The 13,837-nt window shown below is 41.4% G+C and overlaps 1 protein-coding gene across 1 annotated transcript in view; it reads right to left on the bottom strand.

The window, feature by feature from the left end:
• Positions 1 to 13,837, bottom strand: part of MYO10 (myosin X) — a 205,276-nt gene that overhangs the window by 80,915 nt on the left and 110,524 nt on the right. The window contains exons 5-9 of the mRNA XM_045566523.1: positions 8,464 to 8,598; positions 6,867 to 6,991; positions 6,212 to 6,225; positions 6,005 to 6,089; positions 5,318 to 5,421 (exon numbers count right to left, since the gene is read on the bottom strand). Coding sequence (XP_045422479.1) covers positions 5,318 to 5,421; positions 6,005 to 6,089; positions 6,212 to 6,225; positions 6,867 to 6,991; positions 8,464 to 8,598 — 463 coding nt within the window. The remainder of the gene's footprint in view (positions 1 to 5,317; positions 5,422 to 6,004; positions 6,090 to 6,211; positions 6,226 to 6,866; positions 6,992 to 8,463; positions 8,599 to 13,837) is intronic.

Below are 13,837 nucleotides of genomic sequence, written 5' to 3' on the forward strand. Positions count from 1 at the left end.
AAGGTTCAGAGAGATTGAATAATTTTCCTAAGGGTTGCCCAACTGATTCAAGGTCTAGGAAGTTATTATCCACCTAAATCTATAACTTTCTAAGGACATAAAAGATAAATCTATATAATCCCCAATAATTTCAATGAACACTATGTTCTATCACATCTTTTAATGTTGCTGTCAATAATTTTACAACAAAAAGTGAGACGATTAATGGGTGAATGGATAAATAAATGGCTGTCTATTCAATGGAATATCAAAAAAAGGAAACAATAGTGGTATCTGCAACGTGGATTACTGGAGGAAGTTAGACACAAGAGAATACATACTGTATTATTTCACTTACATGAAACTCTAGAGAAGACAAATCTATACTAGAGGGACTTAGGTCAGTAGTTTTCTTGGGTGGCTGGGATTGCCTAAGAAGAGGCACAGAAGAACTTTTGGGGTACAGAATTGTCCTTTATCTTGAGCATAGCTGGGGGTATGTGGGTGTGTAAATTCAAAATTCATCGAAATGTGTACTTTAAATGGGAACATTTTATTACATGTGCTTTATATCTCAACAAAGTCAATTATAAAAAATTAAAAGACCATGAATTACATAATTAAAGGTGGGAATACTATCTTTTCATGGGTACAAACAGAAATGGATGCAAAGAATAAGAACTATTTGTCAAAATAGTATTTTCTCTACCTATGATTAAAGTTTTCCTTCTATATGATAAGACACATTCAAAGATAGTTTATAAAAATTTTCTTAGCCAGTCTTATAGTGATCACAGAAATGAAAATCTTGACTAAGTGACTGACCTGGACTTCATTTAATACTAAAAGGAAATAGATTTTAAAAAGTAAGTTTACAGGAGTGGAAAATTTCTAACTCCAATAAAAAGCATTGACACATACTCCATAAAAAAAAATTCTTGGTTAAGTTCTTAAAATACATACAAAGCTTGTGTAGGGAGATGTGAAAGCAAATGAACAGAATCCATGTGATTACTATATTAATATATTTGTGACTGCTTTGCTTTCAAGTCTAACGCTAAGTGATTGGTTAATTAGTTAGGAGTGTGGTGATAAGTGGTGATTGCATTAATCGTCCCAGGGGGTAATTTAATGTCTGCAACCAATTATCACCAGCCCAGGCGTGTGAGCTAAAACCGTCAGCGAGAGCCTCCATTTATTGTTTCTTACTGTCCTATTTACAATCTTTTTAGTAAGCAATCTCCACCCCTTTGGCAAGAGTAGCCACTTTAAGGCTTACTATAATTATTTTATCATCTGAACAATATGGCTCAAGGCTGAAAAAACCCTGGGAAATAATTCTCAGTATGGTTCAGAAGCGCTAAGCAGCAATTTAGTTATAAAACTGGCACAAAGTCATAAAAAATATTTGCAATAAACGTCTTTATTAAGCACATAAAAAAATAGATGCTTGTGAATATGTGTGTGTATGTGTGTGTGGGGGGGGTGATAAATATGTGATATAATCCCAACCATCATGCATCAAAGGAGCTTGGCTGGTCACACCAGAAATAGAGGGAAGAGTCACACCCACAAAGGCAAAGCGACCTCAGATGGATCTTGAACAAATGGTATGACTGAAAGAAAGGGTGGAAGGGGAGGCTGTTTTGGGCACAGTGAATTACAAATAAGCAATTTTATAATAATTTATTATGTCATGTTATGTTTTATTATGTAATATTATGTTATTTTAAAAATAACGTAAGTTTTTATAACATAAAATTTGCTTGTGCTCCCAAGTTTTACAAGACTAAAAGAGACCGATGTTTCCAAGTTTGGCAAAATTGAAGTATAAAGTCAGTCTTTTAAATTTTAATAAAATCTAACTCATGATGAATAAATTTACACATACACACACATGGCCATGCACCATTCAAAACCCATAGATACACTCAGTAAGGTCTACGGAGTCAGACAATCCCAGCCCTGGTCCACACCAAGCATGTTGTAAAAATTCAATATTTGTGAAGAGAATGAACAGACGATCGCTCAGCATAGACTCCTGTTACCTCATACATTTCATCAGCCAGCATTCTGGTAGGTCAAACGCAGGCAATAAAACAAATTAGTTGTCATCCTCACCAAATAACTTATGGTGCAATTTGGAAGGCTGTATTAAAAATGACTATAAAATTTAGCGTAGGTTCACTGCCTCTGCCCCAGGACAAACCACCTCTCTCCCAAAACTGCTCAGAATATTTCCCAGGTACTTCTATATATTAATGAACTATAGAAATGATCCCTGAAAGTATAGTCTTTACTTCTTTATATCAATGTTAATAGTTGCCAATGATGAATTTTAAAAATATTACACATAAAGCAAATTCTCAATGAAATAATCAAAATTCTTAAAAGGTCCATTGCCAGAGTTTGTTGACATTAAAACTGATTAAAAAAATAATGATTTTTTTAGTAGCTAAAAATGAACACCAAAAGTGACATTTTCATATACAATTCACACAAATAATTTATCTCCACTAAAGTTTTAACATATTCTCCAAACAAACTATCTTTGAGCCCCAGTAGAATGTGGTCTCTTTCCTTTGATTCTGCCACATCTGGGAAAAGGAGCTTTATGAAATTAAAGTATGAAGACATAAATTTAAATGGTATTTAATATTAAAAGGAAATATTGAGACAAGCTGCATAAAACACAACAGTGTAATGTGGTCTAATCCTTTCCATTTCTCCAGCAGAATGTGGGGATTGTATCTGATTTGTTCATGTGGTCTCCCTGGTGCCTAACACAGTGCCTGGCACACAGCAAGTGTTCAAACGTGGTGAGTGTATTAAAATCAGCCTCAGCCAAAAGAGGTTAGTGTTGTTTGTGAGCCATATCTGTGTCACTCTTGGCTGCACAATGCTACATAAGATGGACCAGCTGGTATTGATAATGACACTTGTGATTATATTCCTGTATTATATAAATTATGATGTAAGTAATGTAATCATATAGTAATCACATAACCATTGAAGTTGACATGTCATTGTAAAAATATTGTAACATGGAGAGGATGATAAGGAATAAAATAAAATCTCAGAATTCTGCCACATGAGATAACATGTTTGCTATATTTTTGTTCCAGTCTTTTCTTCTGTACATATAATTGCAATATAGACATGATATAAAAAGCTTATTTTTTTAAATTAAAGGTTTATATAGTGCTGTCTTCTGCCCTTCTCACTTCTTACATGATAAGCAAAGGATTCTGTATTATTAAATATGTTTTAATAATATGTGTTGTACTTGCTGTAATGGATTTCATTTTATGAGGATAACAAATTATTTCAACTATTACTCACTTCTTGATTCTCCTAGGTTTGGGGGAGAGAATCATACTGTATATAGAAAGGAGTATTTTTTCCTCCTTATTTACCAAAAGTTGCATAGTTATTTTGGTTTCTTTTCTTTTCTTTTCTTTTCTTTTCTTTTCTTTCTTTCTTTCTTTCTTTCTTTCTTTTTTTTGCTGCATTGCTCAGAACTTCCAATACAAGGTTAAATAATAATAGCAAAAATGTCATACTCATGATCCTAATAAATATCAGCTAAGTTTTCACTGATACTTCTGGGGAGCCAACACTAAAAAGCAATTGCAAATTAAATGTTTAAGGATCTATAAATACATTCTATAAATAGAATACACTAACTAGAGTAAGTTTATTAGGTACATTCATTATGTCAGTTTCATGTATAAATCTCTCTTCTTTTCTATATAATTGACATATCCTTTTGTCATAAGATCAAATTTGAAGTGCCAAAACCTATTATTTCAATTTAACAATAAAAGCTAGCAATCACTCAAACTAAGCCAAACTCCAAAAGTTTGCTTGTAGCTAACAAAAAAGGCAGTTCTGAATTGGCAAATGGTGCCCCAAGAGGAAAAGAGAGTAACACCATCCAGTGTGTGGTTCCTCAAGGCCCTCCCGGGACAGGCATCCCTCACTGCCAAATGCACCCTAGTGGCCAGAGAGCGAGCTCACGGCTATGGGACCTGCAGTGAGATGATGACTTGGATAGTTAGTCTTGTCTGAATCCTTTGAACACAAATCATTGTTGTTCAGCTTCAAGAAAGAAACAAGAAAAATGAAATCAGGGAAAAGACCCTGAGACAAGTCTTGTTTTGCCCTGATCATCAAAGATAAGAATGAGTACTTATTCTAACACATGATTCTTTTCAGTAGAGACAGTAATAAATGAACTGTGAAGGTAGAAATTTGAGCAGTGAGAGAGTCTGGGGGCATATAATTCAAAATACTTGGAAGAGCACTTCATAAAAAATCCAATTAACAGAGCCAAATTCCATGCCTCTTCAGGTGTATACCAAAAGGCGCTGTCTGTAAGAGGCTTTTTGTTAAGAGGTTCAAGAGAGGAGAGACGGTGGGATCTGGCGTTAGACTGTGTGTAACTGGCACTGGGTGAGGGGAGGCTGCTCACCAACTTCTCTGAGTCTTAGAATGAAGACAACCACGCTTCCTACCCTCACAGGGCTGGCAAGAGCGATCAGAGAGAAAAGTCCCCGTAAAGTTCAGAATAGTAAGTACTCGATAAATGTTAGCCGTATTTATGATGATTATGATTATAACGAGGATGAATCAGCCCTGGCTGCACTGTGTCCCGCTGTTCTAGTAAGGACTCTGGCAAAGCAATTAACACCAATTAACACCAATTAACACCACAAGGATGAGATCTCCTGGCTACACTCAATCAGGCGGGGCTGTTAATGTTCAAGATCAGGTTTCTTAAAGCCGGACACCTTATAACAAAGCCCTTGTGACATATTCCAGAACTGCAAGAGACCACGGCATGCCGTGATTCAGAGTCTTAAGATGACCACTGCTCACGTGGTCAGAAATGGCTGTCACAACGAGGCCACGAGAACTGGATGAAACCCTAGCCGTCACCTGGCCCAATGGCTAACAGGTTTGTTTTTAGCTGTGGAATCCATTTTTCAAAAGAAATCTAACTTGTAAGCTCAAAAATGGAAGATCTGCTTGCTCCGGTATGAAGCCTGTGTTATTTTTTGTTTTTGGGGGTGGCAGGTACGCATTCTGAACACACTGTTCCAAGTGAACTACCCATCTGCCCTGAATGACACAGACATTCACTCGTCTTCTAAAGAAAGAGGATTCCTCAAATTCCCTTCCAGCCTGGAAGAAATTCTTTATCATGACTTGGAACAAGAAGGAGATACCTATTCTTACACATTGGTCCAAATGTAATTAATTCTTTTTTTTTTTTTAAACAGAAAGAAAATGAAATCAGTCATCCTTAATAGGGAAAAATTAAAAAGTAACTTACAATAACATCCCTAAAGGATTCCTGGTCACTGATTGTCTTGTCTTCTATACACCCAGATTGATTCAAGTAGTGGTAGTTTTCTGGCACAGATAAATAAAATTCTTCTACAGAAGGAAAGAAAAATGTAACATCACAGTTGGCAAAGATAAGACAAAATACAAAAGAGTTTTCACTCTATCATATAAAAAAACAAAGTATATACATAATTCTATACCCCTAAGAGCCCACTATTGAGATAGTAAAGGTCTCTCTTAATTATCATTTAGGTAAAATAGAAAAAATTAAGTTAGACTCAACAGGATGGTAGAAAATGTTTACTAGGGAAAAAAAATCGATGAGTATCCAATTTTTACCATTTTTTCTTTAAAGATCAAACTTTTAGAAATTAGCTTCATTTGGGTGTGGTTTAAAAGTAAAATCAGCTACAAGGTATTTTTCATAAATATCTTTTAAATTAAAAATGTACCGAGACTCCAAAAATTTCAAGATTTTTCTATTGGTAATTTTCCCCCTCTATTATTTGGCTCAAAAATGAATTCAGCATCTTTTGGTATTCTCATATACATTTCACAGCAATTGGTGGAATGTCAACAACATCGAAACAGATGTCTGCTCATTTATTGATGGTTTTTAAATGGAAAATGAGTTGCCACTTCATATTTCTCTGCTGTTGTCCCCCTCACTCACCTTTCTCTTCATGTTTCAGCCCTGCCAGCAGCGCATAAAATATGTGATAATTCCTTTCCCCGGGATTTTGCCTTACTACTCGGTTCTGTGGAGATAAATCAGATTTCTCGTCAGTACCATCTTCTCTGCTTAATTCACACAAACCAGTAATTTCTGAAAATTGTTATTGTGGAAGAAAGAAACTGTAAATTAATCACATATACTTACTTTTTCTAATAAATCTTCATGTGAAAAGGAATGGTAAGTCAAGGAACAAAACGAGGATGTGACATGCTCAATTAGTCTTTAATTTTCTATTCTTTGTTACCCAAATAATTATAGCTCCTGTTCCTTTGGCAGTGAAACTTCCAGAGCCAGAAGACAAACAAAGCATAGACTATTTCATCTAAACCCAATCCCAAATGTGACACGTGGTACCCTATCAGCTGCCAAACTATTTGACAGAACTGATTTCAAACAAATATCTGATGTTAAACGAGGAATTCAATTTTTCAAATGATGGACATATCAGAGATAGCCAAAAGAAATACTGTTCTTTGTCTCACAGAATAATTTTCAAAATTTTTTATTTTATTTTTAGGAGATGGGGGTGTTGTTATGTTGTCCAAGCAGGCCTCCAACTCCTGGGCTCAAGCCATACTCCTATCTCAGCCTCCTGAGTAGCTGGGCCTACAGGCCGGCGCCCCTAAGCCTGGCTCATAGAATAACTAACAGGTCAAGTACACTAAGATTAGAGCACTAACTGGGAAGAATTAGGCAGAAAGAAATGTTTCACGTTCTTTTTCGGTCCTTACGATAAGCAAGAACAGTTTCCACTTAGAGAATCACATGCTATAAGTAAGAACTAAATGAAACAGGATACAATCTACAATTTTCCCGCCCTGAATATTTCCCTTCTGACAGATGTTCAGCAGAACAAACTTCCCAAATCGACTGGAGTTGTTGTTGTACACTGTCTTCGCGTTGCCAAACGCTTCCATGATGGGGCTGCGGAGAAAGTGAGGACAGAAGACAGCATTAATCAGGGCAAAGCAGAAGGCAGCAAGCGCATTTCTCACCAAGGTCAAAATATACAGTTGCAAGAAAAATACAAATCCAAAACGACCGAAGGTGACTATGTGTGTTTTCGGAAGATGGGTTTTTAAAATCCTTGTGAAACAGGTTTACCCCAGGTACCCATGTGGAGTGAGAGTGAGGTTGTACAGGCTAAGGATGCTGTCAGTTAAGGAGCCGCAGCGGCTCGTCCCTGCACATGAGCAATCCCAGGATTGCACAGAGACAGCCTCTACTCAAATTCTAGAACCTGACAAAGTCCCAGTCCTGGAAATTTCACCATTTGTTCTAGGTCCTGGGGACAACTTATTTAACTTCTCTGTGTCTTTTCCAACTGTAAAATGGGGTCAGACTAGATCAGGGTCGGCAAACGCTTTCTGTAAAGGACCAGATAGGAATCATCTTAGGCTTTGCAGGCCACGTCTCTGTCGTAACTACTCAGCTCTGCCGCCATAGCTTAGCAGAGCTGTGAATGGTACACGTGAGTGTGGCTGGGCTCCTGCGAAGCTTAATTTACAAAAACTTACAACAGGAGGGAGATGAAGTTCCATGGACGGATGTAGTGATGGCTGCACAAGAGTGCAAATGTGCTTAATGCCACTGAGCTGTGCACGGAAGAACGGTTAAAACTGTAAACTATATGTTAGGTATATTTTATCACAATTAAAAAAAAAAAATGAAGTGTTTGAATGTTAAAAACAAACAAATAACAGGATATAGGCACCAGGCTGTAGTTTGCTGACCTCCAAACGAAACTCTAAATAACAGAATCTGTGAAGTCCCTACCGGTTCTAAAGTGTTGTAAGGCACAAACCATGTATCGGGCAAGTATACATTTTAAATAACAACTCAGACAATACCGAGTCGTCTTTGAAAAGCGCTGGGGCTCCCTAGTAGATCATTGACCTTCTGCCATGAGCCCACCCTGCTCATATTAAGCCTTCAAGTGGCTGGTCGGGGAACTGGGCCCTGCTGTCTCCAGCTAAGCCTTTTGCATAGTGGCCGGGGTCAGCATTCCTGCTGCTGCCAGGCCTCTGGTCAGCTTTACCCTTTCCCACTCCCTCCGATACGAGCACTCTCTGACACTGGTCCTGCAAATGCACGAGAAGCTGCAGTCAAGGGCTCTCAGGTGGGAGGAGGCTGCAGCCACTCCTGGCACCACTCAGTCCCCACCTCAAACCAGGCCCAATGAGGAGGAGTCAGGGCACTTCCTACCGCAAAGGGCTGCTGCTGAGGTTATTAGAAAGTGCTTTGTGCATGTTAAAACCTCTCCTTTAACAACTGTAAAAGAGCAGTCCAGAAAAAGAGAAACTGGACCGACTAATTTTAACTGTTCCTTAAGCAAGCCATGCCGTGCGGAGGGTGAATGCTATCGGGTGGAAACAAGAAAATGGATAAAGAAATACCTGCTCTCAAGAATAGCTTGTTCAACACAGGACGTCTTCTCCTTTAGGGACAATTCCAAAGACTGTTGACTGATGACTGAGAGAAACTTGAGGATCAATTTAGTGCTTTCAGTCTTGCCTGCCCCACTTTCACCACTGAAAGACAAAACACAGAAGTTTGTGCTTCTAAGTATAATTAAAAAAACAAAACACAAAAACAGCTTTGGTCAATGGCACTATAATTCCTCAATAGAACAACTGTTGAAAAGTTGGAAAGGGGAGACAAAAATGCCTGTTTTAAAAGAGCAGAGTTAGAAGTCAAGTAAGTCTTTTTTCCTGCGGGCCACCCCGTTTCCAGCCTCACACATAGCTCTTCTGGCAAAGGAGGTAACAGAACTAAGGGAAGGTCAGCCCGGCAAGAGTCGGGGTCTTTGTGCGTCCAAACACCCCAGCGGTGCCTGGCTGCTGGCAGACACTCGGTAAACGTTTGTTACATGAACAAGCACATTAACAGTATCTTTCTGGGAGACTTAAAGCAGGTAAATGCCTGTAAACATGTGATCATTCAAACACGATTGAGGGGACAAGGCGATGAACCTGCAGTGCACGACCACACTACATTATTTCATTCCCACAATAACCCCACGAGGGAGGCAGTGGCTGAGTGTACAAGTCAGACCCTAACACCAGGTCTGTCTGACTCTGAAGTCCTGCTGAAGTTGAGCATTAGTGATAGTTAAGGAAAAGTAAACAAAGCAATTCAGAGGGAAGGGAGTCCGAGGAGAGACATAAGGGATGAGTTACACCTTACGAGCTGGCAAACATCTGGCAGAGGGGGAGGGCGAGGGGTTCTAGGTAAGGTGATAATGTGCGTTAAAGCAAGAAGCCAGATAAGCCTGGAAAGATCTCACTGGAGAATGAGATCTGGGGCTGGTTAGGTCGGGTGGGCTGGGCTCAGAGGCGGCAGAGAGAGACGGGCTCAGATTGGGCTGGACGGTTCAGGGGCAAGTGCAGGAGGCCGAAGGCTAGGACTGATCCCACCCAGGTCAGCTGTAGAGAACGCAGCTCTGGGGGTAGCACTCTAGCAGGACTCAAGGGGTCTCCGGCAGTTGCTTATCATCGAGGCCTATGGCGGCCGGGTCCTGGGCATGTCTAGCCCAGCTGGGGAGGGAGGTGTGGGCATGTGAGAGAGTTGGCAAGAGAAACCCAATCAGTTTCACAGTGCCATGCTCAGTACTGTGGGGAGAAAGAAGCAGCAAAAACACCGGGAACTTACGAGAAAAGTGAAGGGAAGGGATGAGTAACAGCACAGCACACAAACACCACCACCAGGTAGCATGGTAATAATTGCCAAGTGGTGGGAGAAGCAGACAAGCCCCCTTTGAGTCCTAAAGAGAAGGCCCGTGGAGCTCCAAGCCCTAAGATGTTATCAGTAAAGAGGAATTTTACTGAAAATGTGGTGAATGATTAATCCCATGTAACAAAAGAGAAAATGACTCAGAGATGACACCGAACATGCCAGGCTGGGTGCCGGGGACACACGGGGATCTCCGCTGGTCTAGGCCAACCACAGTCATTCCCTCTCTTCTGCAAGTGACAGGTGTGGCCACAGGCCAGTGTCATGATTCCAGTCAAAGAGCCATAATTCCAAGGGTGCTGTGGGCTCCCGGGGAGGTTTGTGCACAGACACACTCACGCACAAGCACCCACGGAGACCAGGCAAAAATGTCCCCCTTGCTGCAGACAACCAACACTGGAGAATCCACACACCTATCTTGAGATCCTAAAGCAAAAGCCAAGAAAATCAGAGACAAGCCCAAGGGGAGGGGCTGAATCCGCAACCCTACAACTGCCCTGCCCGGTGCTGTCTGAGATGACATAATGAAAGGCCTGGGTAAGTTAGGCCAGCTTTGGTTTGAGGTTTCTCTTATTAGCAACCAGAATCTTCCTAGCACAGGGCTTAGCTCTCATCTTCGAATAACTGGTACCTACACAGCCCAGCACCTGGTTCACAGAGGGACTCAACAACGAGGCACTCTGAGTAACATCAAAACTAAGAAGGAGAGTTTCAAGGACAAATTTAAATAATTCTCCCTATTTCAAAAAATATATATCTACCTAGCAGTTGTTGGTGACCGAATTGTTCAAAACATAAACAAAAATGAAAGGGGTAAGTTCTCTGGTTAAGATGGATGAGGCAGAAACAACCCAACTCTGTACCCTCTGGCACACGGAGGTCGACCACGTTTCAACCTCCCTCGCAGGAAGGACAGAGTCAGTGAGGAACAGGGGACTGGATGTGGCCAACTGGACAGCTGTGCAAGGATATAGACCACTTCTATGCCTGGTGGCCCAAACCCCTTCATGGTCCTCTGGGCTCTTCCCCTTCCACTTGACATCTGGGTGCCCCCAGGGACGGCACATCTCCCAAACAGAAGCCTGCAGGGCAGAGTCAAGTTCCTCAGCTCCCCACCAGGGGCTGCTACAGGATCAAGAAACAGCCATTCCTGCGTTGGGCCCCTGAGTTTTGGGAGCTGTTTGTTACGGCACTTAGCCTACCTTGACTGACATAACGCGGATAAAATACAATCTTGGAGAACATATCATTCAAACTCTACAACAAAGACTTGATCAAGGGAAAGAAAACCCAAGATTCTCACTGTCACAAAGATGTCCCTAAAGCAGATGCTTGAAGACGTATGATACAATGAGAAAAAGTATCGCTGGGGATGGACAGAGAGTAGCCCTTATCCAAAATGCTTAGGACCAGGAGTGTTTTGAATTTCGGATTTTGAATATTTGCCACATACAAATTGAGCACCTCCAATCTGAAAAGCTGAAATCTGAAATGATCCAAAATCCGAAACATTTTGGGTGCCAACATGATGCTCAAAGGAAGTGCTCATTGGAACTGCTGCTCTGGAAGGCAGTTTCACATAATCCAGATAAAACAGCACCAGGAGATGAGTGGTGACTACTCATATACTGGGCCATGGAAATGTCACATCAACAACGCAAAGAATTAAAATAATTAAATAACTCACAAACTGCCAAAACCTAGAAATATGCCAGATGTCCCAGACATTAAGGTCAAGGTAGCAGGACTCTCTGCAGGTAGAACACTTTCGTCTAACCTTCCTCCTTATCTTCCTCCCCTGCCTGCACTCTACTTCTCATCAGCCCAAGGCAATTATAGCCTTACACCTCAGGGCACCAATGGACAAAAACCAAAATTAGCTTATACAGTTAAAAAAAAATCTTTGTAACTATAATAATGAAAATGGAAAAGAGAAAGAAAAATAACCCAAAGCACTGATGTGGGGCCTCATAGGCCATATTGAAATTTTTGAGAATTTTTCGTAGGTACAAGGGAAAGTCACAGCACAGTGTTTAAGCAGGAGAGTGTCACGATCAGGTTCAAGGTTTTAAACTTGTATGGAGAAGGAACAGAAGGGGACGAGGGAGGAGCCAGGGAGCGCAGAAGGGTGATTCAGGATGGGGTGTGAGGCAGCAGAGAGCAGGGACAGGCCCAGGAAGACCAAGGGAGGATGGGCAGGAGGGTGGTCAGGAAGTGATGAGGAGGGGTCCGGGATGACTCCCGGGCCCCCAGAGAGCCTGCCGGCATGATGATCCGGTGTCGGTAGCACAGGTTTGCACATTTGTCAAAACTCACGGAACTAGACACGTAAGATCGGCACACTTCATTATATCTAAGTTTACCTTAATTTGAAGAAAAAACCAGAATGACTTCTCTTCCAGATCAGAGAGTGACTTCCAGACTTCAGGCTTGGGACAGGGCAGGGTGCAGGGCCCACTGGCTGAGCACGGGAAGCACAAGGGGAGGAACACATTTTTGGGAGAAAATTCTGCTGAGTTTAGGACATGCCACCCTTGAGGTGCCCGTGACACATCTCTGTGGGGATACCTCAGGGGCATGTGGACATGAGTCTGGGACTCAAAGAAGTTTGTATATTGGGGGAGACATATAAATTTGGGGAGTCATGCAGACTCAGAGAAGAAAGGACAGGTTGTTTAGAAAAGGAAGAGGTGAAAAATAACCAAGGAGCCAAGAAGTGGCCAGAGAACTCTGAAGAAATCTGGAAGCAGAGCGAGTGGAGAGAGGAGCTTGGGGTGGAGGAGGTGGGGTGGAGGAGGTGGGGGCAGCTTGCTGAGACAAAGGGTGTTTAAGGAGGATTTGGAACCAAATGAACTAGAAATTTTTGAATGATAACACTAATGATCCAGGAGAGGTAAGGCAGCAAAGCTCAAAGAGTAACATTCCTGGAAAGCAGAGAGGAAGGGTCCAGAACACACTGGAAGGAAAGGGAATCTGACGTGAACGGGGCCCTTTCTGCACTGGACAGGCTGTCTCTTAGCTGTTTTCTAGATCCAGTGCAGGTGTCAGCAAACTATAACCCTCAACTCTGACCTGGTGCCTGTTTCTATGAATAAAGTTTTATTGGAACCCAGTCCGGCCCACCGTTTGCATACTGTCCATGGTGCTTTCGCACTGCCAGGACAAAACTGAGTAGTTGTGACGGAGGTGGTCTCGCCCGCAAAGTCTAAAATATATATATTCTCCGGGCCTTTACACAATACTTTTTGCTGGCACCCAACAATCAAATATTCCTCTTCCTGTGAATCAAATTCCCCTGGTTCACATGATTTTCTCAAAATATCAGTATAAATCGGATCACTCCCTCACTTGCTAGAAGACCTAGGAAACTTCTCTACTGCCTAAAGGATTAAGTCCAAAGGTCTCGGCAAGCCAAACAAAGCTCTTATGGTATAAAGCTGTACCAGGAAGTAGGAATCTGTTCTGAAAATAAAGACTTCCCTGTCAGAGAGATTGAAGTTCAAATCCTGTGTTTATTACTAACAGCTAACGTCCCTTTAGCAAGTCACTCAACAGTTGTGCCTCAGTTTCCCCAAAGAAAATGCCTCTTGGGCCTCCCTGAGGATTAGACACGAGGAGTCGCTCAATGAACTTCAGTGCCCCTTCTTTGCCTTTCCCACACAGTCTCCTTCATCTGCTGTTTTTCAGGACAGCCTGAGCCTGTCCCGGCCTTGTTGTGCTTGGTGTCTTTTTAACCCAGGACCCAAGTTTTGTTCAGTATTCCAATGCCATCACTTCTCAATATATTTCTAGAAATAGAAAAAGACCAAACACTCAATTATCATTCCAGGGTATAAAAGAAGAAATTGCTCCAGCTTTGAAGAACCAAAACACACACAGCAAGCAGAGATTCTGAACCAACAGTCACTCTGTATATTCACCCTTTGATTGGTAGCTGCTGAATGCTGGTCCTTTACCCAACACTGTCCTGGGTAAGGGCTGCAAAGACGAATTAGCCACGAGCCTTCCCTACACCGTGTACCTTAGAAGGTCGTATAT

Source organism: Lemur catta, chromosome 12 (genome assembly GCF_020740605.2).
Source record: "Lemur catta isolate mLemCat1 chromosome 12, mLemCat1.pri, whole genome shotgun sequence".
Lineage (NCBI taxonomy): Eukaryota > Metazoa > Chordata > Mammalia > Primates > Lemuridae > Lemur > Lemur catta.